Here is a 24,236-nt window from a genome sequence, read left to right as displayed (position 1 = left end):
AAAAAAAAAAAAAAAAAAAGGATATCTCAGCCGGGCGTGTTGGTGTACGCCTGTAATTGCAGCATTCAGGAGGATGAGGCAGGAGGATCACTGTAAGTTTGAGATCAGCCTGGGCTACACAGTGAGTTCCAGGGCAGTCTCAACTACATAGTGAAACCCTGTCTCAAAAAAACCGAAACCAAAAATTTACTACACAAAGGCTGGGGATTTAGCTCAGTGGTTCTGCCACCTGCCTCACAAGAGCAAGGTGCCAAATTCGATTTCTGGTAACAAAAAAAATAAACCCAAAAAACAAATAAATTTACTACACAATTCAATGAGGATGGAAAATTTAAATGCTATTCTATCTGATGCCATGTTGCCACATGTAGAAATTCCAGCACTTGGAGGATGAGGCAGGAGGATCACTGAGTTCCAGGCCAGCCTGGGCAACACAGTGAGTTCAAGGTCAACCTGAACTACATAGCAAGACCGACTCAAAAACAAAAACAACAACAATAAAAAAAACCCAAAACAACAACAAACTATTTGATACCATGCAGAAAAACTAAGTTTTAAAAATGCATTCTTTGCAAGGTCCTGTGTTCGATCCCTGGTACTCCCCCCAAGAATGCATTCTTTAAGGAACACAATGTATAGAAAACAGTGAATACTTGGGTATTCAACACTCCGTTTAAGAAATGATTGATCGCCAGGCTGGGGGTGTAGCTTAGTGGTAGAGCCCTTGCCTAATATGTATGAGGCCCTGGGTTCAACCTAAAGCACTGAAAAGAAAAAGAAAAAGAAATGTACACTGCCTGTAGCTAAGCCCTGGTTGTGAACCCCATTCCAACAGTTTTCTCTCTTCCCTGCTGCTCACTACTATCCAAGTCTGACAGGCTGGGCAATGTTTCAGCAGGCTTGTACTCTCCACTGCCATGAAATCAAAAGGAAAGGGGAGGGGCTGGCCCTGGTGGGAGAGGCTGAGCCAAGCAAGAAGACACTGACGATCAGCGACTTGTGTTCAGTCAGGGGTTTGGCTTCCCCTTTCAACCACCTGAGTGACTTCAGAAGTCCACAGGCTCCTGAAATGTGACCTGGAGTCCCTGAGGCACATGTGCCGTGAGGCTCAAGTACAGGGCAGCAGCCGATCAGGGAGACTGCAGCTCTGCCTCTAGCTCCACACCACTTCCTCCTGTAGAGTCAGGATCCCAAAGTCACTAAAAATTTGTTTTGCTCTGTGAAAAATGGCTCTAAAAGAAAATCAACCAATAGTGCTGGTGATGAAAATGTAGTTTCTCTTGGCCAAAATATAGACGGTTTATGGGAGAAAATATACACTGGAGTAATATGTGTGGATTTCAGGTATTCGTGAAAGTTCTAAAAACCTTCTGGTGAATCCACACTCATCAAAAGACCCAATTAGATTCCCAGAGGCTGGATATCTCCGGAACCATCCATACCCACATCCCTTCCTTGCCAACTCACAATCCCAGAAAGTACCAGGGAAGTCCTGTCATAAAGCCATAAAACTGTTGAAGAAAAACCACTGTAGGTGGAGTTAAGTGGAAAAGAAGGGAAATATGAAGCTCTGAAGAACTTAAAATGGCAATTCACGAAGTACTCATAGGGTCAATTAATGGGAAGAAAGTTCTGGGTGATCCAGAAAAATCAATGGAGCCACAGTTGAGTGGGAAATGGAGACACTGGGATCGTGACTTTGGGGCTCACTCACAGGACAGTTACGATCCTGGACTGTTCGTGCTGGGCACATATCTTCTTCATCAAGTTGACACTCTCCGCTGTCTGGAATTTCTCAGCATTGATGAAGAACACGGGGCCCTGGGCCTTGGGGTAAAAGTCTTGTTCCAGAGGAAACATCCAGGCATCCAGGCCCACAGCACACCTGGAACAGGACCAGATGTTTGGAGTCACCACACAAAACCCAGGCGAGAATAGTTAGGGTGGGGGGTTTAAAGTCTCTGAGAGCCAGGAAGGGGGCACCAGGGCCCATAGGGCTAGAGATCACTGTTGCCACAGATCCTTCTGGAGTTCACACTCCCTGAGAACAAGAACCAGAGCTTTCCCTGGACCTAATCTCAGATGGCTCCCTCAGGTGACTCAGGACGGCGCTTCATTCACTTAACAATTCAGATCCTACGACTTAACCTGTGCTTCTGACACACAGCTGGATGACAGATGCCTGCTCTCAAGGAGCTCCCACGCTGGCAGGGGAGGCACAGCGACAAGGCAGCGAAACGGTGCAGCTTACCACCCTAACTGCACAAGGGGCAGCCGGGGTGGGGGTCAGGAAAGGCCGCCTTGGTGCCGAAGGCACAACTATGACACCGGTGGCCCTAAGATTTGGCACCCCCCATCTCCTCTGTCTCAATAAGAACTCTTCATATTCCACTCAAGTGACAGACATACAAATGAAAAACCTTGACTTGCCCTTTTCTTTGCCTCATGCATCACTAAGTCCTGAAAACTCTAAACCACATCTTGACTCATTCCTTCTCTCTACCTATCCTAATGCAAATCCACCTCCGCTTCACGCTGATTCAGCCTGCCTCCAACTGGTCTTCTGGCTGGTCCGGCTACAAGCTAGTCCTCAGAGTAGACAGAAAACTCTTTGTAAATGTAAAAAGGATTGATTTTTCTCTGCTTAAAATCCACGTATGCTCCATTGTAGTAAGAATAAAATCTAAATTTCCTTATCCTGGACAAATAGTCCCATGATCTGGCCCCTGCTAATCTCCGACTGTGTCTTAAATCACTGTCTCTCAAATCACTGTCTCTCTCTAGACTCCCCCCACACTGACCCAGCCAGCATCTTTTCTCCTCAGGGCCTTTGCACTGGCTGTTCATGCTGGCTGGAATGAACTTCTCCTAAGTCTTGCGTGGCTGGTTTCTTTGCTTTTCAAGTCTTGTCTGTGTCCCTTTCCAGACCTTCTGATGTATCAGCCTGTTTTATTTTCCTCACTGCACTTAGATATTTTACTATGTGCTACCTTCTGTACTAGTCTATCTCCTCCCATAATAACATAATTCCATGATTTATATCAGATCTTTCTTTCCTTCTTTCCTCCTCCCTCCTTTATTCCTTTCCTTCCTCCTTTCCTCCCTCTCTCCCTTTCTTTCTCTTCCTGGTAAAGGGGAATTTTACCCAAGGAGTATTGAGCTACAGCCTCAACCCTTTTAAATTTTATTTTGAGACAGGGTCTCACTAAGTTGCCCGTGCTGGCCTTGACCTTACAATCCTCCTGCCTCAATCTCTTGAGTAGCTAGGATTACAGATGTGTGCCACCATGCCTAGCTAGATCTTTTTTTCTAACTTCACCATTGACTTCCCAGCCCTTAAAGAGTGCCTCAGACATAACAGTTGTGTAATAAATCCTTGCTGGGGGAGTGAATGGCATGCAGAGCTAAGAGCAACACCCTCACCATGAAACTCACCGAAACTGGGCCTCCTTTGCCAAAGCCAGAATAGCAGTGGCCCCTCCGAATGAATGTCCCATCACAGCCACGCGGCTCATGTCAATGCTGCCCTGAGGAAAGCAGAGAGTTAGCCACGCCAGGAATGTGTTTTAGGGGACCCCTCAGCGTTAAGGAAGGAAATGGGGCAAAAGCATTAGTGGGAGCGTCAGCGATAACCACATTCTTTAGACCCCTAGGCTGTTGCTCAGACGCAGAGTGCATGGCCATCAGGCGCATGGCGCTAGCTTTGATCCACAGCACAAGAGGAAAAGAAATGAACCTCCTGCTTAGTAGAAAACAGACAAGACAATCCTTAATATAAATGGTCTTCAGTAGGCAGGAATTCTGAGAACTACATTTCCCAGCTTTCCTCGGTAATCTCACCACTTACCAGTATCTGGCCTAAGGCAGACATTCAGATATCTATGAATAAAGCTGTCAGGTTCCACACTGGCGCATCAGTGCAGGAGTGTGCTGAGATGAGAGATGACCTCCACACTCTAGATTCCTCGCCTCACGCACTGGTCCTGGGGGATGTGACAAGCGCCATGCTGAGGTCCTTGCCACCCTTCTGCTTTGCTTTGCTCTGGAGCAAGGAATGCTTGTGCAGAAACCAGCTCAAGTTCTACCTCCTTTTTTGGATATCTGTCCTGATTTTATCCAAAGCCCAGGGAAAGAGTCTATTCGCTCTAACTGCTCTGCAAGTACCTATTTCTGGTTATCTTCAGGAGCCTTCAGGGCATGGTTATATAAAAAGCCATGGGGGGGGATAAAAAGCCACTGCAGCCACCTGCTAAGGGGCTTGGAAATCCCTCCAGGCTCTGTGGCTCAGACTACTCGGAAGCCTTGCTCTCCTCTGCTGTCCCTAATTCCTATCCCAAGACTTTCTACTTAAATCCTCCCCTTCAGGATCTTGGGTAGATGGCCCCTTTAGTTTTTTCTTTCTTTTTTCTTAATTAATGAAAATATTCATATACTTCCAAAATCAGAAGTCTATGGAAAACTCTGCTGCCTACTCATAGTAGCCACTTCCTCCCCCCAAAACAGGTAACTGTTTCTTATGCATTCTAGCAGAGACTGCTTATGCACACAAGTAAACACCAGTATATACTCTCTCCCCTCTTTTTAGTATATGTGCTGCTGAAGCGAGCACTCTCTCCCCTCTTTGCAACTGGTTGACTAACATTTTTGTATAACAATATTAGCATAGATAGAACTTCTGTATCCTTTTGTTTCCCCCTAGTACCGGGAATTAAATTCAGGGCCTTACACTTGCCAGGTAGGTGCAGTGCCACTGAGCTACATCCTCCGTCCTCCTTATCCTTTCTTTTCAGTACTGGGAATTGAACTCAGGTCCTTGCACTCATGAGGCAGGCAGCTGAACCACTGAGCTAAATCCCTGGCCCTCCTTATCCTTTCTTTGTTTTTTTTTTGTTTGTTTGTTTGTTTGTTTGTTTTTTTGAGACAGGGTCTCACTATGTAGTTGAGACTGACCTGGAACTCACTATGTAGCCCAGGCTGGTCTCCAACTCCCAGCGATCCTCCTGCCTCAGCCTCCCAAGTGCTGGGATTACAGGTGTGCGCCACCATGCCCGGCTCCCTCCTTATCCTTTCTTATAGCTCCATTTAACTTCACCTTGGGTGAAGAGCTAGCTGATCACCACAGATAGACTGTTTCCCAGCAGTTAGATGTGGCCCTGTGATGGAGTACTACCCAAGAGAACGTGAGCAAAGAGAATATATCTAGTCCCAAATCTGGTCCATAAAAACTGTTCTGTGCTGTTTCCATTTTTTTGTTTTGTTTTGTTTTTTGTTTTGGCTTAACACACAGCAAATGCGGATTTGTGAGTCAAAGAGGGTAGAACCCTAAGATAGATAGATAGATAGATAGATTTATTTATTTATTTTGAGACAGGGTCTCACTATGTAGTTGAGACTGACCTGGTACTCACTATGTAGCCCAGGCTGGTCTTAAACTCATAGCAATCTTCCTGCCTCAGCCTCCCGAGTGCTGGGATTACAGGCGTGCGCCACCATGCCCGGCTTCAACCTTTTTAAATTTTATTTTGAGACAGGGTCTCACTAAATTGCCCAAAGAGGGTAGAACCCTAAGATAAAAGGAGCCTGGATCCTTATATTGCCTCTCATACAGGAATACCTTGTCAACATTATGCAGAGAAAAATTTCTATTGTCATTAAACTACTGAAAGATGAAGTTTATGCACAATACCAATGTATATTGCTCAAATAATACATACACTGCTTCATAATCTATTAGCCAGTCTCCTGACTGGTGAATATCTGGGCTATTATCAATCTCTATGACGAACACTGCAATGAATAACCTTAGACACACATCACATTGCATGTGTGTAGGTATTATAAGTTCCCAGAGCTGGAAACTGCTGGATCAAAGAATATGTGCTTTTGTAACACTGACACTCTTTTGCCAAACTGCCCTCCATGGGGCAATTTGTTCTTTCACTGGCAATGTAGGGAATGTTTATTTTCCTACAATTTGTCAACAGAGAGAATAATCAATTTTTGGATTTTATTCAATCCGATAGGTAAAAATTTACTTAGCTTTTTTTTTTCTTTTTTTTTTTTAATTTTTAAAATTTTTTTGGTTTTTTGAGACAGGGTCTCACTATGTAGTTGGGACTGACTTGGAGCTCACTATGTAGCCCAGGCTGGTCTTGAATTCACAGTGAGCCTCCTGTCTCAGCCTCCCGAGTGCTGGGATTACAGGCGTGTGCTACCACACCTGGCTTACTTAGCTTTTTAATTCTGTTTTTCCTCCAAAAGGCTTAAATAACCCACATGGACTGTATAGCCTTGCTATTACCTGACCTGTCTCAGGCTCCCCAGCATGTGAACCCACACTTCAGTGCTCACGAAACCTGCTTCTCTACAAGGGGCTGATGACACTAAATGGTTAGGAAAGCACTCTAGATTCCTTCCACCAGGCAGAGATTTCTCCCTGGAGGTCATCAACAGACCCTTTAAAAGAGATTTTCTAAGAGCCTTTGGGGGCACAGAGCACAGGTTTTGATATAAAAAAACCTGTTTAAGGTTTGACTCAACCACATACTTGGCTGAGTAATTTTGGGTTGGTTCTTAGCCTTTTTGGTTTCTTTCAATGTATAGAGGTAATAATGTTGACTTTATAAATTTGTGTGAGGAAGTCTGATGACAGTGAACACTCAAAATGCAGTACATTCTTATGCAGGCAGTGGAATATTACACGGCTATTAAAAATCACGCCATAGAAAAACATTAGTGTGAGGAAAATCTCATACTATTTTGCTAAGTGGGAAAGAAGAGGCCAGCTTTTTTAAAGCAGCTTGAAAAAAATAACATTATTGTTTTAAATCATACACACACACACACACACACACACACACACAAAACTGGGTACTGCGGTGTACACCCATAATCCCAGCTACTTGGGAGGCTGAGGCTAGAGGATCACTGTTACTAGATATCCCCCAAAGCCTCACAGTCATAGGTGGGGCTTTTTGGAGGTGACTGGATCTAGAGTGTGTGATTCTAGGATTAACTGTGTGATACTGGAATTAAGGATGTCCCACCCTAGGTGTGGGTGGCACTGCCCAAGGGACAGGTAGCCTGGAAGAAATATAAAGGCAGGCTCCCTGTTGTTTCCGCTGCTGCTCTTTGCTTACTACTTGCTGTTGTGCAGCCTTCTCCCTACCCTGCCCACCATGAACTGTTTCTTCTCTGTGACGCCCCCTGCCATGCCACCCTCCCTTGGAGACAGCCAGCTATGGACTGAAACCTCTACAAACTGTAAGCCAAAATAAACCTTTCCAGGCCGGGGATTTAGCTCAGTGGTTCTGCCGCCTGCCTCTCAAACACAAGGTCCTGAGTTCAATCCCCGGAACCAAACAAACAAAAACAAAAATAAACCTTTCCTTCTTTAACTTTGGGTGTCAAGTATTTTGTCTCAGCAGTAGGAAAAGTAGGTAAGACAATTACCAAGTTCCATCCCAACATGGGCAACTAGGGCGCTGGGCAGGGGATGTAACTCAGCAAGGAAACCTGGGTTCAATCCCCAGTACTATGCATGGGCATACACACATGCAGGCAGAAATAGAGTTAGATAGAGCTAGAGATGGATAGATACAGGTGTTAATGAATCTTAAAAAAACTAGAAAGAGAAACATCAAAATATTTTTTAAACGTTTTTTTTTTCTTTGTCCTTTTATGTGTTTTTTTGGTTCCCTGAACAGAACCTGAACCACCTTTGAAGTTGGGAAAAGATTGGGTGGGGGTGGGTGGAGACTGTACCTTCACAGGCAGCCAATCCCACAGCCAGGTGACTTCTTACTCTCCTGGGACAGTGCCAGTATTTCCTCAAGGGAAAGAATTAGCCTGCAGTAGGCAGTTTGCAGCCCCACAGCTCTTCTGGGGAGAATGAACCATCCTTCTTCTATCCACGTGGCCCTGGTGAGGACCTCCATCCCTGGGCTCAGACGCCCATGACCCTAAGTGGATGTAGCCCAGGTAGCTCAATCACGATACTCTCTCCCTCTAGCACAGCGACCTGGGGATGGTGGACAGGATGTGATTCACACTGGCCCACAGCCTAGAACCTAAGAGTCTCTTTTCTTATTTGGCTGTCTGTCTGTCTGTCTGTCGGTCGGTCTGTCTGTCTATCTATCTATCTATCTATCTATCTATCTATCTATCTCCCAGGGCCTCCAGCCCCTTTTTAATTTTTATTTATTTATTTTTTGGTACCGGAGATTGAACTCAGGTCATTGCACTTACAAGGCAGGCAGCGGAACTACTGAGCTAAATCCCCGGCCCTTAATTTTTAATTTTAAGACAAGGTCTTAGTAAGTCACCAGGTTGCTCAGGCTGGACTCACTTGATCCTCCTACCTCAGTCTCCCAGAGTGCTGGAATTACAGGCATGCATCATCATACCCCGCTATTTTCTTTCTAATTCTGGAGCTATGAGTTGAGACACAAGCTGGGGTTCCTGGAAACTATTTTTCTTACCTAAAGGAGAGTTTAATAAGAATGAAGCCCACATACACAGACAGTAACTCAGCCACAAGGGAAGGAAGGATGCCAGAGCTTTCACATAATGTCTGCAACCCTGGATCTTCTGACACTGGCCTGAAGTCTCCTGTGGTCTTGCTAGTTGTGTGCACCAGTAAATTCTTTTGGGTTAAGCTAGTGAGGTGGGTTTGTTACTTATAACCAAGAAAGTTCAGCTCTGAGTCATACCAGTGGCTGCCATACCTTCAAGGTCATCAGATCCAACCCACCAGGCAAGATGTTGAGGACAGTTCTCCCTGCAGTGACTTCCTGAAGGATCTTCAGCACGTGCATGCACTCCTTTACCCGCTGGTGTACCTGGAACAGAGACAGGGCAATGGGAGCTGGAACACCCCAAAATCACCTAGCAAGAACCTTACTCCCCTAAGGGCAGGGTAGCTGCCCACACACAGCTCAGAAAGTACACCAGCCCCTGCAGCTCATGATAACACCACCTATGGCATAATGGTGTCAGCTCTGTTATTCAGGCTCTGTCAGGAGGATCAGTGAGATGATGTACGCAAAATCATTTTTAAAACAAAAGGAATCAAGAATGCTCTTACTAGCAATCCAGTGCCCATGTATAGCACATATCTGTTGCTTTTATCTGCCTAGCACTTACCAGCCAATTCCCTTCTGTTAGCCCACCTTCTGAGGATCACCCCTGCTCCAAATCTAAGAAGGTATTTCTGGTAGGAACTTTCATTTGGGCACTTTGCCCCCAGCTAGGAATTTCTCTCCAGATTTTCTAAAAGTCTGGCTTGGTGCAGGTGTGGGAGACCAGGGACAATCCCTGAAAAGCCCTATCCTCTGATGATGAGGCTGAACACATGCATGCTCAGACCTGCTAAGAGCTGTGATTCAAACCTTGGAAAGCAAGCCAGTTTACAGATGCGCCCAGTGGCAGAGAGACAGAGCTAGCCAGTTCTCTCTGAGGGCAAGTCCTGATGGCATTTGAAGCTGGTTCCAGCGGCCTTGCTCTTTCTATAGTCTACTTATATGAGCCAACCAGTTCTCTTTCTCAACAAGCTTAAGGTGGGTTTCTGACCCTGGCAATTATAAAAAGACCTGACTAATATCCCATTTTTTCCCACTGATGTGGCAAGTTTATAACCATCATGATAAAGATTTCGAGAGAGGGCAGTTAAAACTCTTGCTTATTGAATGGCACGGTTTGGATAAGCATGCCCAAAGGTCCATGTATTAAAACCTTGGTCCTTAGGTGGTGCTAAGGGAAGTGATAACCTCTTTAGGGGTGGGACCTGCCCTTAAAGCAATTAGGGGATCCCAGTCTCTTCTGCTTTAGGTTCATGAGATGAAGGCTACACCACACACACCACACAGACACACACACACACACAGACACACACACAGACACGCGCGCACACACTGCTATCTGGCATCCCCAGAGGCGCAAAGCAATGGGTTCACCTGACCTTGGGCTGGAATCTTCAGAACTGTGAGCTAAATAAACTTTTGCTCTTGTAATTAGCTCAGGTATTTCATTATAGCGATGGAAAGCTGATAAATACAGCGGGTATAGTACAAAGAAAAGAGGGTTATGAACTCTCCCTCCCCAAATGGCATAAGCCTACCTGGGGATTCCGAACATGAAATTCCTCCTCCCCTTCTTCAATGCGACGATGAGGGATCCATTCCTCCTCCAGTGACTCACCGGAGGGCTGGTACTCCCCTGGGGCCTGCTTGCAGAAGTAGGTAGCGGCAGCAGACTGGTCCCTGTCATACACACGCCGTCAGAGAGAAAGCAGGTTACTTCTTCCCTGTACCAGATTCTCCCTTCCAGCCAAGACTGTCAGGCTCCCCTTTGGCTGGCTGAAGGAAATCTGGGGACAGGCAAAGGAGAGTTTAAAAAAAAACATGAATTCTGAAGACTTGGACTTGAACCCTGACTCAGCCATGTCGCTTTCTGCAAGTTTTTCTGAATTCTAATTTTCTCCTTTTTAAAAAATGACTATGGCACCTGGTCTTGTTGGGAGGATTAAAAATGATACACCGGGGATGGGGGTGTACTCAGTGGCAGAGCACTTGCGTAGCATGCTCAAGGCCCTAGACTTCATCCCCAGCACTGTAAAGCAAAACAAAATCTTTTTTAAAAAGAAAAGGAAAGAAAAAGAAATTGGTACACTGATAGGGAACTAGCCCAGTGCAGGCACCTGCTGCGCAACAGGTCACCGTAACCGTCATCTCTCACCTGTGCTCTGGTACAGCCACCACAAAGCCACGGGAGGCCAGCTCCATGCAGAAGGCTGAATACAGGGTCCTAGTGATTCGGAAAAGAACAGAGAAAAGGGATCAAAAGAATGGCCCTGCTTTCACTCCCATTCCAACCGCCTCTGCTAGTGGCCATCTCAAAGGACTGAGCAGAAGAGTCCAGTTTGGGGCAGAGCCTCATTTCCCACATGCCCGTGTTCTCCAGGAAGTGCCTGCAGGTCAACCCACCCAACCCCACTAAGTCAGCCCGGCCCCAGCCCCTAAATGTATTTTGGCTACTTCAATTGCATTTTTATTATCTATAAATGATATGTCTTCCAAACCAGTTGCTACATTCCTTGAGAACGTAACAACTATGCAGATTACTTACAGCTTAGAATGCAGATTCTTTGCCTATCTTCAAACTTTCCATGGGAAAAAAAGGAATATGGCAGATACCACTGGGTGCCTACTACAAATGCCTGTTTTTCCCTTCTTCCTCAATAGTAGAATTAGAATCTGATTTTTCCCCATTAAGTTTATTGATACATATAAAGCAAATAATATAGTTACATTTATCATTGGGATCTTGTACCTTTACATGATATGTCTTGGTTCTTGTTTTTTAGAATCTAATTTTTTTTTTTTTTTTTTTGGTACGGGGTATTAAATAGAATCTAATTTTTTTGGAACCAGGAATTGAACTCAGGCCCATGCACTCGCAAGGCAGGCGGCAAAACCACTGAGCTAAATCCCCAGCCCTAGAATCTGATTTTTTTTTTAATTAAAGATTGCAAAGATACATGATAACAAGAAATGAAGATACTAAATAAAAATTTCAAATATACATATATGTGACAGCAAAAAAAGGACATGAAATAAACAAGAATTTATGTAACACAGACTAATCGAAATACATTCATTTGGTATGATCTTCAAACATTATGTTCTTTCTCATTTTATAATATTTTTGAAATAATGTAATTATAAATAAAATAAAGTTACATATTATAGTTGAGAAACTGTCCACAAAATTTTATGATTTATAAACTCCTTGGTTTAATTGATAAATATCATATACTTGTTGATTGTACCACTTACATTTTCTAACAAAACTTCCCACAGAAAAAAATATACTTATATTTGAAATCCAAAAGCAACTAAAAAAATTCACATTTTTAAGATCAGTAGAATCTGATTTTTGAGAACACTGTCAAAATATTATATTTTAAAACTTCCCTTGTAAGCCAGGTTAGTCTGTGTGGTTAAATTGTAGCTTAGTATGGTACAACAGAAATATAGTACTAAATTTAAAAGTAATTTAAATTTTTCTAGCAGATAAACATGTGTGTGTGTGTGTGTGTGTGTGTGTGTGTGTGTGTATTTAATGTATTTTTGTTGCTGTTGTTTTTTTTTGGTTTTTTGACCAGGGATTGAACTCTGGTCCTTGCACTTGAGAGGCAGGTGGCAGCACCACTGAGTTAAATCCCCAGCCCTGCTGGCCCATTGTTTTTTGAAACGGGGTGTCATTACGTAGTCCAGGCTGGCCTTAAACTCACCATGTAGCCCAAGGTGACCTTGAACTTGTGATGATCCTCCTGCCTCAGCCTCCTGAGTACTGTGATTATAGGCGTGCACCACCATGCCCAGCTTAGCAGTTATGCGTATTTATTTATTTATTTATTGGTATCAGGGATGGAATTTGGGACCTTGCACTTGCAAGGCAGGTGGCGGCACCACTGAGCTAAATCCACAGCCCATAACAGCTATATTTTAAAAAGTAAAAACAAAACAAAACAAAAAAAACCTACCTTAATAATGTTTATTTAACCTATAACAGCCTACTATATTTATTATATTTTATTTAACCTATTATAGCCTATTTATAATTTTAACACATAATCAAACATTTTTAATTAATGAAATATTTCACTGTATTTTTAAACTTCATATGAAATCTTTGAAATCTAGTGAATGTTTTACACTTGCATCACATCTCAGTTTGGACCATGCATTTTCAAGGGTTCACAGTCACACAGAACTTAGTGCACACCTATAATCCCAGAACTCTGGGAGGCTAAGGCAGGACTGCAAATTCAAACCCAAGTCAGGAAACTTACTCACAACCTGCCTCAGAAAAAGGGGAGGGTGTACTGACTACAACTCACTATGAAAGCCCTGGGTTCAATTCCCATTACAAATAAAGAAAGAAAAGAAAAGAAGAAAGAAAGGGGTGGGGGAGGAAGAAAGAGAAAAGGAAAGGAAAGGACTGTCTCCACATGTCCCACCTTCCTCTCATGCCCAAAACTCAACAGATGTCTACTGAATGAATAAAAACACAGCAAAACATAGCACTTACATTCATGTGATTCATTTTTTTGAAATTACTTTTCAGGCACCATCCTAGGCAGTGGAAGTGACAAAAGACAGACACAACTTCTGCTTTCACAGATTTTAGACATTAAAAAATAATTAGAGCTAGATATGGTGGCACACACTTGTAATCCTAACACCTTGTGGGGCTGAGGCAGGAGGATCACAAATTGAAGCCTAGTCTGGGCAACTTAGTGATTTAGTGAGACCTCATCTTCTAAGAAAATAAAATTCAAATTAGACCTTAAATGTAATTTGGAATTCAGACAACAGATGAAAGGGAGAACAGAAGAGATGAGCAACACAGATAAAGACCTCAAGGCAGGAAATAACACAGTTCTTTAAAGTAAAACACACACACACACACACACACACACACACACACACATGCAAAAACGGTCAGCTGGGCATGGTGGCACATGCCTATAATCCGAGAACTCAGGAGATTGAGGCAGGAGGATCTCTGTAAATTCGAGACCAGCTTGGGCTACCCAGTGAGTTCCAGAGCAGTCTGAACTACATAGTGAGACCCATCGCAAAACAAAAAAAACCAAAAAAGAAGGTCAACTTGTCTTCTGTCTCTTTTTTTTGTACAGAGGATCAAACTCAGGACTATGTGCTTGCAAGGCAGGCACCGTGCCACTAAGTTAAATCCTCAGCCTTTTTTTTTTTTAAACCAGGGTCTCACCATGTTGCCCAGACTGGTCTTAGACTCAAAATCCTTCCATCTCAGCCTCCTGAGTAGCTGGGACAGCAGGTGTGTGCCAGCCACAGTGCTAGGTTTCTTTGATTTTGAAGTCCAGTTCACTGTCTTCTCCAGAAAAGTGGGAAAAGCTGAAAGGAAACTTAAGAACCCAATCTTCTTGTATCAGTTAGGATTTGGGCAAGTTGTATTTAACAGAAAATTACCCAACAAGAGTGATTAAACATAATAAAGTTTCTCTCTCAGGTAAAAGCTAGAGGTACACAAGGGTTGGTAAGTATTAAAAAAGGGGTGGGGATGTAGCTCATTGCAAAGACTAGGTTCAATCCCCAGATCCCTCAAAAAAGAATAATTACATAATAATAAATTCATTACAATCTTGTTAAGCACTGAAAAGTACAAATTGTACTGGAAAACTTAACTTAGTATAATAAAGGGGTCAGAATGAGTGTCCCTAACTAAGCCTTTAAATGTAACTTGGAATTCAGGGAAGAGATGAAAGGGAGTAAAGGAAGAGATGAGAAGAAAAGCAAATATTTCAAAGGAAAAAGCCATAAAGTACAGTAGAGATAAAGACCCCAAGACAAGAAATAACACAATTCCTCTAAATTAAGTAAAAGAAGGTCAGCTCGTCCAGAGAGCTGAAGCGGGGAAGTAGCAAGAAATGAAACTTTATCTTGGGCCGGCATCTAGGTAAGACCATGAAAGGAAGGGAATGAAGTTCAAGGTGCTATTAAAATTTTTCATTAAGGACAGTCATTCAGTCACTCAACAAACATTTATCGAGCACCTACTATATGCCAGGCACTGTTCAAGGTGCTGAATTGACAAGATCATATTTGGTTTTAAAACAGATCTCCCTGGCTATAGTGTGGACAATGGGAGTAGAAATTGGGGATAGAAAGGCCTTTGAAATGCTGCCATGCTAGAAATCAACATATATGTTGATGAACAGAGAAAACATTCACAAGCTTGATCAGGAACACCTGGGCTACAATTATTATTATTATTTATTTTATTTTATTTTGGTACCAGCAATAGAACACGGGTCCTTGTGCTTGCGAGGCATGCGCTGGGACCACTGAGGTAAATCCCTGGCCCTGGGCTACAATTATTAAGCTACAGTATCATCATGGTGTGGAAATCAGAATTCATGGGGAGATTCCTGAAATGTAAGCCAAAGTTCCCCCAAAGTCTAGTGGAAACGATCACTCTGTCCCTCCCCGTGGAGGAAGGGAGAGAAGACAGGAATGTTCACCTCTCAGCGTGAGCCCTCCTGCATGGCTGCTCCTCACAGACCTCGGTGTGGGAGTGGCACGCCCAGGTGGCAGATGCCGAAACCTGGGCCCCAAGCTCAGAGTGCCCAGCAACCGGCTGAGGGTTGGAAGTGAGGGTGCTGGCTCTGTGAGTGCAGGGAGCCAAGTCTCTCTTATTCCCCATCATGCCGATGCCACGTACAGAACAGGCCCTCGACACAGGGTGAATAAACGACTGTAAGGTCCTTTATAAAGGTCAAGCTGTCCTAGAACTTTGGGCTATAGCACAGGAGGACAGGAAAGTGTCCATTTACATAAATGCTAGCAATGAAAAGTGAGGGGTCTGAGGCTCCATCCGGTAACAGGGTTTGCGAGAGACCTTTGAGAGAAGCTGGACACAATGCTTGGTAGGAGGCAGACAGAAATAGGACCATCTGGCACGTGGAAATGTCTGTGACTCCACCCTGTAAGGATAACTTAAGACTCATCAGTTGTAACTAAGAATACATCATGCTCTGGGTTTCAGAAATTCTTACCTGAAAGCTCCTAGGCCATGGGAGAAGATGATCAAGGGGTACCCAGAGTCCTTTGTCTTAAAGGGGCCATTCCAGCTGACAGGCAGGCAACAAGATCCTGGCAGAGACATGGGCTATAGAATTCCTGGCTGCCCAGAAGTTGTAATCCCAAGGGCAGACCAAGCACAGGCATGGCAGGCATCAGTGTCCGCCCCCATTCTGGAGATCCACAAATTTTCCCTAAGCACTCCAGGGCAATCATCATCTACTCTTTCCCCCCTTTTTTTTTTGAGACAGGGTCTCACTATGTAGTGGAGACTGACCTAGAACTCACTATGTAGCCCAGGCTGGTCTCAAACTCACAGCGATCCTCCTGCCTCAGCCTCCTGAGTGCTGGGATTACAGGTGTGCGCCATCACACCCGGCCCTCCTCTTTTCTTTTCTAGAGAGAGTGAACAAAATAAAAAATGGGAAGATACATTTAAAGGGGTGCGTCAAGCTCAGTGGTGGATCAGATGCTCGGTGCACAAGGCCCTGGGTTCCACTACAAACAAACAAACCAAGCAAACAAAAAAGGCAATACTGAATATTCTGGGGCGAATCCTTGGGACACCAAGGCAGTAGAGTTCCGGGGCTTGGGACCCTTTGCAGGAAGTAGATGATTCAATGAGACCCTGCCCAGAAGAGGGGAGGGCTGGAGGGAGCACTGCAGGAGGCTGTCTGCTCCCTGAGAGTGAAGAATGGGCAATCTGCAGGACAGCTGGCAGAGTGGGAATCAACAGCCACTGCATAAAGGACTCATAGCTGCCACTTACGAGACCCATTCAATGTCCTAAGCACTGCACTAGAGGCTTGACATACATCCCTACTACAACCCTGCAAAGGCAGGAGTTCAATCAGGGTAACTTGTCCAACCCCACCCACTACAAAAGGACAGGCTCTACAAGCTTAAAGGTACTGTGTCTGCCTGGAGATCACCTAAGGACAGAACCAGGCAACAGAGGAAACACCTAGGGCCGGGCCAGCCTTACCCACAGCCACGCTGAGCAGCAACCCCACCCAGCGCTTATTAAACTGCAGGTAATCAGCCAGGCCCATGCAGTACTCATAGCGAGGAATCCACAGGGGTTGCTCCGTGGTCTCCCCTGCCTCTTGGCAGGGGTAGAAGAGTCGAAAGAAGCTCCCCTGTAAGAAAGAAGAGAACAGCAGCTCAGAGCAAGAAGTCCATGCGCCGTGAGATTTCTTAGCAGACACACCCTGCGGGTGTCTGTGGCTCTAGCCAGGAAGGGCACCAACACAGGGAGAGAGGTTGCCATACCTGGCCTTTCACTTTCAGGAAATCCAGAAAGAAGCAATTTTATTTTCAGCATACATGAAAGCCTTGTGCTATTTCAAATAGCCAATGATTTTGAGTTACATCTTGTGTGTGGGAGGGGGTACTAAATATTGGAGCTCTTGGGACACTGAAAGATTTAAATCTGGCCCTGAGCCCACCTCTTGGAGCTAGAGATTTGTCCCTGTGCTGCTCCAGGCCGGCTCCTAGGGTACAGCAGACACTCATTTTATATGGGAGTAGCTGAAGGGTTACCAGCGAGTGTGCACCTCTCACAAGGGAGAGGCGAGTCCAGGGGCCAGCAGAGAAAAATCGGGTAGAAGCAAAGTCCAGAAGCAGCAGGAGGGAAACATGATGGCAGAAAGGAGATGAGAGGAGTCAAGGGCAAAGGCACATGGCCCTGCTCTTCTTATCCATTTGCATTAGGATAAAATAAAACAACCTTTCCAGTTAGGCATCTGCTCTCAAGATAGGGGAGAGGATCTGTGAGCTGTCTCTGAAGCTAGGGCCCCTTTCCTCCTAGCTGAAGAAAGACCTCATTGTCTCTGTCAACTGGGAAGTTTTCTAATATGGTGCTTGGAAGGAAGAAGAAAAATGGCCAGGAAAGACAGACCCAGGGTTAAAACCAAATCCAGACCAGCTGGAGCTCGGCCTTCCCGACCTGGAACTGCATACCCAGAGCCGTGCTCATGAAGTCAGTGCAGGCAGGCCGTGGAGGTGTGCAGGGGCGGAGCTGGAGACACCTACCTGGAGACCCTGGCCCTCCATCACATCCCCACAGCCTACAAGGTGGGGTCCGGAGACAGGCGGAAAGCACATGGACTGGCTGGTCCCCATCTCATCACCAGGTGGCCCAAATGACTGCAGCGATGCTACACTTGATGGCTGGAGGGTGAAACACAGAACAGCCTCTTGCTGGTCTCTTCTTAGCTTCTTGTTCCTTACAAGTCACATGCCACCCCTTATCTACTTCCTGCACTTATCACTCCATCCTCCCTGCCAGTCACCCATGATATCAACCAGATCATCTATTTTGCTACAATGACTTTTCCATAGTTTAGGGGAAGACTTTTTTTTTTTTTTTTCTGGTGGGGTAAGGAAATGGTGAAGAGGAAAAAAAACTTCCATCCTCTTCAAAATCCTCCAAGGCCAGGGATTTAGTACAATGGCACTGCACCTGCCTCTCAAGCCCAAGGTCTTTGAGTTTGATCACCGGTACCAAAAAAAAAAAAAAAAAAAAAAAATCTTCCAAGTATTTACTCAGCGTCTATTATGTGCCTAGCATAGCAGTAACTGCTGCAGAGACAGCAGGGACCTTGCCCTCATCAAGCTACTAAGTTCTAGTATTGACTTTTCAGCACCATGCTAAACCCTGTGTACATTATGTCACTTTGTTCTCTCAACAACTCTCTGAAGCAGGTAGTGTTAAAACCTGTTTTATAGAAGAGGGGAACCACAGGGAAGTTGAATAATTCCCCAAGTTGCCCTGCACGAGGTGACAAACCCCGGCCAGGCAAATCTAGACAATCAGCTCTTAAATATAACTGGGACAGGGTGACTCAATGTCTGACTTAAATTACTGACTCTAAGGCGGCACTTGTGTAGGGCTTTGGAAGATGAGGAGGTTTGGTGAGGCAGACCACAGGAGGAAAACATTTCTAGACAAGACATAATGGACGAGCACAGAAAGGCATAGGTCAGGAGCATGACACGGGCAGACCAAATGAGGGCTTCCTGCGACAGATATGCCGGCTTCCGTCTAGGCCCCATTCCTGGACTTCGCTGCTTCCTAGACTGCAACTGATACCATTGTTCCCGATCCTTCAATTTCTCAACACCAGCATCATCGTCACACTCTGTCAGGAACTCTGCCAAGTGCTTTACATCTATTATTTAATTTAATCCTCAAAACAGTCCTCTGATATATGTATTATGAACTCATTTTACAGACGAGGAAACTGATGCTTACTAATTTAGGTAATTTGCCCAAGAACACACAGCTAGCAGAACCAGAATCAGGTCACGAGGCAGGGTGGCTACAACATGGTGATGTGCGCAAACTTCCCAGGCCCCATGGCCTGTGACTCTGGTGGAGCCGACCCCTCCCTAACCTCAAGAGCCAAGCCCAATATGACCAGAGCCTTTCAGTCTTTTTTAGGCCCTGGGAGGTGTTTGGACAAAGAGTGGAAACGTAACATTAAGTTGGTCCAATCAGAATAAAGCCCAAGCAAGACTTTGGTTTGATGGTTGAGGTGAAAAATATTCTTTGCTGTTTTGAATCAGCATGATGTACAGATGTTCCTTGTCAAGTGGCTTTGAACTATTGCACTCATTTTGCCACCTTTGAGGATGAGGCTATCACAGTGGATGGCAGAGCTGGGAGAATCTCAGAGAAATAAGCTGCATTCATGAAAACATAAGAATCCCCAGGCTGAACCATATCTGATGCTTGACCAACTCCTAAACTTTCTAGTTACCTGAATCTATAAATTCTCTTGCATGTTTAAGCCAACAGAACTAACAGGGGCTAGGGGCACAGAGTGCTTGCCTAGCATGAACAAGGCCCTGGGTTCCATACACAGCACCCCAGAACAACTAAAACATAAACCAACAGAATTTAGATTTCTTTGTTTTGTTTTTGTTTTTGTTTTTTTTGAGACAGGGTCTCACTATGTCATTGAGACTGACCTGGAACTCACTGTGTAGCCCAGGCTGGTCTCGAACTCATAGAGATTCTCCTGCCTCAGCCTCCCGAGTGCTGGGATTACAGGCGTGCGCCACCATGTCCGGCTCAGAATTTAGATTTCTGTGGTTTACATCCAATAAAAGCATCTCACATTATTAATCCTCACATTGTTCTGCTTCCTTTAACATGCTCTGGGAGGGTATAGAGAGTTCAAGTCAAAACATGCCAGGGCAAGAAGAGACCCCAGAGATTATTTCTGTTAATTCTCCTCACAGTCGTCTCACCCTCCCTGCCCAGTACCTGTATACACTTTACTGATGAAGAAACCAAGGTCCTAGCAGAGTATGTAAGCTGTTTAAAGTCACAGGCAGAACCACTAGTTTACTTTTTTTTTTCATCCCTACTGGGGATTAAACTCAGGACCTTGAGCTTGTGAGGCAGGCACAGGGCCACAGAGCTAAAGCCCCAGCCTTCAGGCAGAATCACTGTTACACACAGATCTTCTCACTGTGAACTCCCAATTGTCCTGTTCACTGGAAATCACTCCCCCAAATGGAAAGCCCCATATAATCCTAACTTCATTCTATTGAACTTTAGAAGACAATAAATGATTTTATGAGCCCAGGAGTTCAAGACTAAAGTGTGGGCAACACAGCAAGACCTTGTTTCGAAAAATAAAAAAGAAACTCAGTTGTCTTAAAAAAAGAAGGTAATAGCCAAGGATTTAGCTCAGCGGTTCAATGACCTGCCTTGCAAGCGCAAGGACCCGAGTTCAACCCCCAGTACCAAAAAAAAAAAAAAAAAAAAAAAAGAAGCTAATGGTGCTGGAAAAACTGGATTTCAACTTGCCAAAGATTAATTAGATCCAGATCTTTCACCATGCCCCAAACTAAAATTGAAATGGATCGAAGATCTAAATATTAAAACAGAAACACTAAACTTGCTGGAAGATAAGATAGATGGAACTCTTGAAGACACTGGCATAGAAAAAGACTTTATGAACAAAACTTCAGTTCCATGGGAACCAGCACAAAGAATCAACAACTGTGATCTCATCTTATTAAAAAGCTTTGCACAGCAAGAAACCACTAACAGAGTGAAGAAACCCACAATGTGGGAAAAAATTTTTACCAGCTGCTCCTCAGACAAAGGACTAACATCTAGAATATATAAAGAACTCAAAAAAATCAGACCCCCAAATTTAAAGACCCAACCCAAAAATGGGCATCTGAAATGAATAGACACTTCTCAGATAAAGAAGTAGAAACAGCAAATAAACATGTGAAAAAATGTTCAATATCACTGGCCATTCAAGAGATGCAAATGAAAATAATGCTGAGATTTCACCTCACTCCACCAAGAATGGCTGCTATCAAGAAATTAACCAATAACAGGGCCACACAAATGCTAGCAGGGATGTGGGGAAAAAGGAACACTTCTCCACTGTTGGTGGGAGTGCAGCCTGGTACAACCACTGTGTAAACAGGTGTGGAGATTCCTCAAAAATCTAGGAGGTGGGTCCCATTTGACCCAGCTGTTCCCCTTCTGGGTATCTTCTTGAAAGAATTAAAAGCATCCTACCACATTGATATATGTGCATCCATGTTTATAGCGGCAGAATTTATAATAGCTAAATCTTGGAAACAGCCCAAATGCCCATCAACTGGTGATTGGATAAAGATGTGGGGCTGGGGATTTAACTCAGTGTTCTGCTGCCTGCCTGGCAAGCGCAAGGACCAGAGTTCGATTCCTGGTACCAAAAAATGTGGAGTTTTAAAAATAAAACGGAGTACTACTCAGCCATAAAGATAAACTAGAGACATTTATAGCTAAAAATGGATGCACCTTGAGGCCAAACTCTTTAAGTGAAATAAACGACACACATGAAAATACTGAATTGTTTCTCTGCGTGTAATGAGAACCAAAATGTATAACAGATATTGTGAAATAGGGAGAAAATGTTCAAAGGGAAAGGGGAAGGGGAAGGTGGAGGGAGAAAAAAGGGAAAGAAAAAAATGAAAAAAGAAGGAAAAAACTGAAATAAAGCTTATGTAAATAGGGAGAGGTGGAGGGACTGAAGGAAGGGAAAGGGAAAAAAATGAGAACCAAGACATCTCATGTACAGGTACTAATTCCCAATAATGAATGTGATCATAATGTATACCTAAAATGTACCAATACACTTAATGAATAAAGAAAAAAAAAAAAGAAGCAGCAGCAGCAGCAGCAGCTAAACTCCTGATACAGCCAAAGCAAAGGAGGATGGGAGCTCCTTAGTCACAGCACCCGACCCTCTTCCTCTCTTGTCGCTAGGATGCACACACACATGACCTACAGCAGGGCCACAGGACACATGTCACCCACATGACACTGAAGCAGGGGCAAATTCCAACTGTCATAACAGAGAGTCAGATAAAACAGTGGAAAAGTGCTGAGGAGAGAGGGCTCCCTAAGCTTGGGAGCAGAGGGCAGAGGAAGATGGGGAGGGCTAACTTTCAAGTGCAAGAAAGAGTGGGCAACGGCAGAGTGTTGAGAAGGCACTCAAGAAACAGAGTCGTGAGTGATGGGCTCAAGGGAAGAAAGGAAAGTTGTGACAAGACCTAGAAGGTAGCAGAGCCTCAAGTGCTAGGCTAAGGAGTTGGAATCTGCTCTGGGAATGAAGTGGTTGGTGGGAGATAAATTACACCTGAAAGACCACACTTGAAGCCCAGCTCGTTAGGGAATTGATCATGTTAAAGTATGCTGTGACACCGCCTCACAGGCTGCATTCTCCTGGTACATCTTGGCTCCTAAAATGACCTCATGCCCTTATCTCTGGTTTCCCTCCCCCCCAAGGCCACAGTGGTCCAGGAAAGTTGAAACCTGTGTCTGCAGGACTGGGCCCATAAAAGCAATCTGGCCTGTGATAGGTTAAAAGTAACTCACTCCTCATAAATAAGCAATAGCCCACCCCAAACTGATAAAAGGACCTTCCTTTCTTTGTTCTCTCCTTCTGCTGCTTCTTCCTCCTCTCTCTCTCTCTCCTCTCCGCCTCCCGGCCTTTGTGCTCCGCCTGACTCTCTACAATAAAGACCTCCTGTCGGACCTCTCGGACCTCTCGGTGCGTGAGTGACCTGATTGGGAAGGGGACACCCTAAGGGGACACGCGAGACCCCTTTCACAGCTCCTCTGCTGCCTAGTTTGCTTCCTTGGGCAAGTTGTCTGACCTCTCCAAGACTGATTTTTTTTGCGCTGTGAGAATCCTCTCCATTGTCATGAGGTTGCTATGGAAATAAAGTAAAATAAAACATTTAAAGTACCTTGCATAGGCTCTTAGCAAGTACCCAGTAAACATTTGTTGTGTGAGTGAAAAGCAGAAGCAATAGGATTTGGCAACCAAGTGGATTTGAAAAGTCAGTGGAGAGAGGAGAGCCAAATATGGCTTCAGGGCTTGGTGACCAGGGGAAGACAGTAGCTTCTTATAGGAAGAAACTTGTCTCATCCAGCACTGAGAACAGTGTTTAGAATAGGAATCAGAATAAGTGGACTTAGATACACACACACACACACACACACACACACACACAGGATGGGGGGAGATCATTTCTGAGAGTGTCATCAATTAAATTCTGCTTGGAAATAATAATTGGCCAGAGTGAGGCTAACATTAAAATGAATGTGTTCCTTAGGCTCACAGATTAATGCCCAAATATGATAAGATGGAAAACCCCAATCTGATTTAAAATTTTGCCAAAGTGACATCCACACAGAACAGATACTTCTAATAAATAAATGTCATGGAATTTTCCAATAAAGTCTATCCAGACGTCGCAAAAATTCATAGTTAGAGCCTTTCCATTTAACAAGACCCCTGTGAGATGTCTAAGTTCTCTTGGAGGAGCTTTCCTAAGTCTTTCCAACTATTCCTCCTCTCAACTCTAAGCATGGGCTCCATTACCTGGAAATCAATCACAGGCTGCCTTATGGCTGTTCTTGGATGAGTAACTAGTCTAGCAGTTTTCAGTCAGTGATTTGCTTGCAACAGTGACTCACATGAAACCTAGATCAGATCTTACTGATAGTCTAACCCCCTGGGAAACTTTTTATTTTCCCCTCAGCACTGGGGACTGAACCCAGAGAAACTTTACCCCAGCCCCTCTTATTTTGAGACAGGCTCACTAAAATGCCTAAACAGGACTCAAACTTGTGATTCTCCTGCTTCAGCCACCTTTAGTGCTGGGATTATAGCTGTGTACTACCACACCTGGTTTCTCCTGGGGAACTTTTTTAAAAATGTGTGTTCTAGAGCTCTATTTCCAGACATTAATGATTTTTTTGAGATGGAACCCACAACCTTGCACAGGATAGCCAAGCACTCTACCACTGAACTATATCCCCAGCCTCCAATTAGTTTTTTTGTTTGGTTTGGTTTGGTTTGGTACCAGAGTTGGAACTCAGGGCCTTGGGCTTTTGAGGAAGGTGGCAGCACCACTGAGTGAAATTCCTGGCCTCCAAATAGTTTTTTAAAAGTTTCCTAATTGTTTCTGCTGAGGAAGGTTTGAAAACCTCTGGTCCAGGGCCAGGGATTTAGCTCAGTGGTTCTGCCCCCTGCCTCAAAAGTGTAAGGTCCTGAGTTTAATCCTGGTACTGAAAAAAAA

The 24,236-nt window shown here is 44.4% G+C and overlaps 1 protein-coding gene across 4 annotated transcripts in view; it reads right to left on the bottom strand.

The window, feature by feature from the left end:
• The window catches only part of Pafah2 (platelet activating factor acetylhydrolase 2), a 35,464-nt gene that overhangs the window by 7,965 nt on the left and 3,263 nt on the right, over positions 1–24,236 (bottom strand). For 3 of the 4 annotated variants that reach the window (XM_010633441.3, XM_010633429.3, XM_010633437.1), the window contains exons 2-9: positions 17,661–17,798; positions 16,612–16,765; positions 15,602–15,698; positions 10,735–10,803; positions 10,118–10,259; positions 8,727–8,840; positions 3,436–3,527; positions 1,715–1,885 (exon numbers count right to left, since the gene is read on the bottom strand). In XM_010633441.3, coding sequence (XP_010631743.1) covers positions 1,715–1,885; positions 3,436–3,527; positions 8,727–8,840; positions 10,118–10,259; positions 10,735–10,803; positions 15,602–15,698; positions 16,612–16,765; positions 17,661–17,798 — 977 coding nt within the window. Of the gene's footprint in view, positions 1–1,714; positions 1,886–3,435; positions 3,528–8,726; positions 8,841–10,117; positions 10,260–10,734; positions 10,804–15,601; positions 15,699–16,611; positions 16,766–17,660; positions 17,799–19,601; positions 19,622–24,236 lie in introns of those variants that run through there. The other variant, XM_019208922.1, reaches the window with a different exon arrangement.

This window comes from Fukomys damarensis, unplaced genomic scaffold (assembly GCF_012274545.1).
Source record: "Fukomys damarensis isolate Sample0158 unplaced genomic scaffold, DMR_v1.0_HiC HiC_scaffold_23, whole genome shotgun sequence".
NCBI lineage: Eukaryota > Metazoa > Chordata > Mammalia > Rodentia > Bathyergidae > Fukomys > Fukomys damarensis.
The sequence above is the reverse complement of the archived record's forward strand: the minus strand, read 5'-3'. Positions and strand labels throughout refer to the sequence as shown.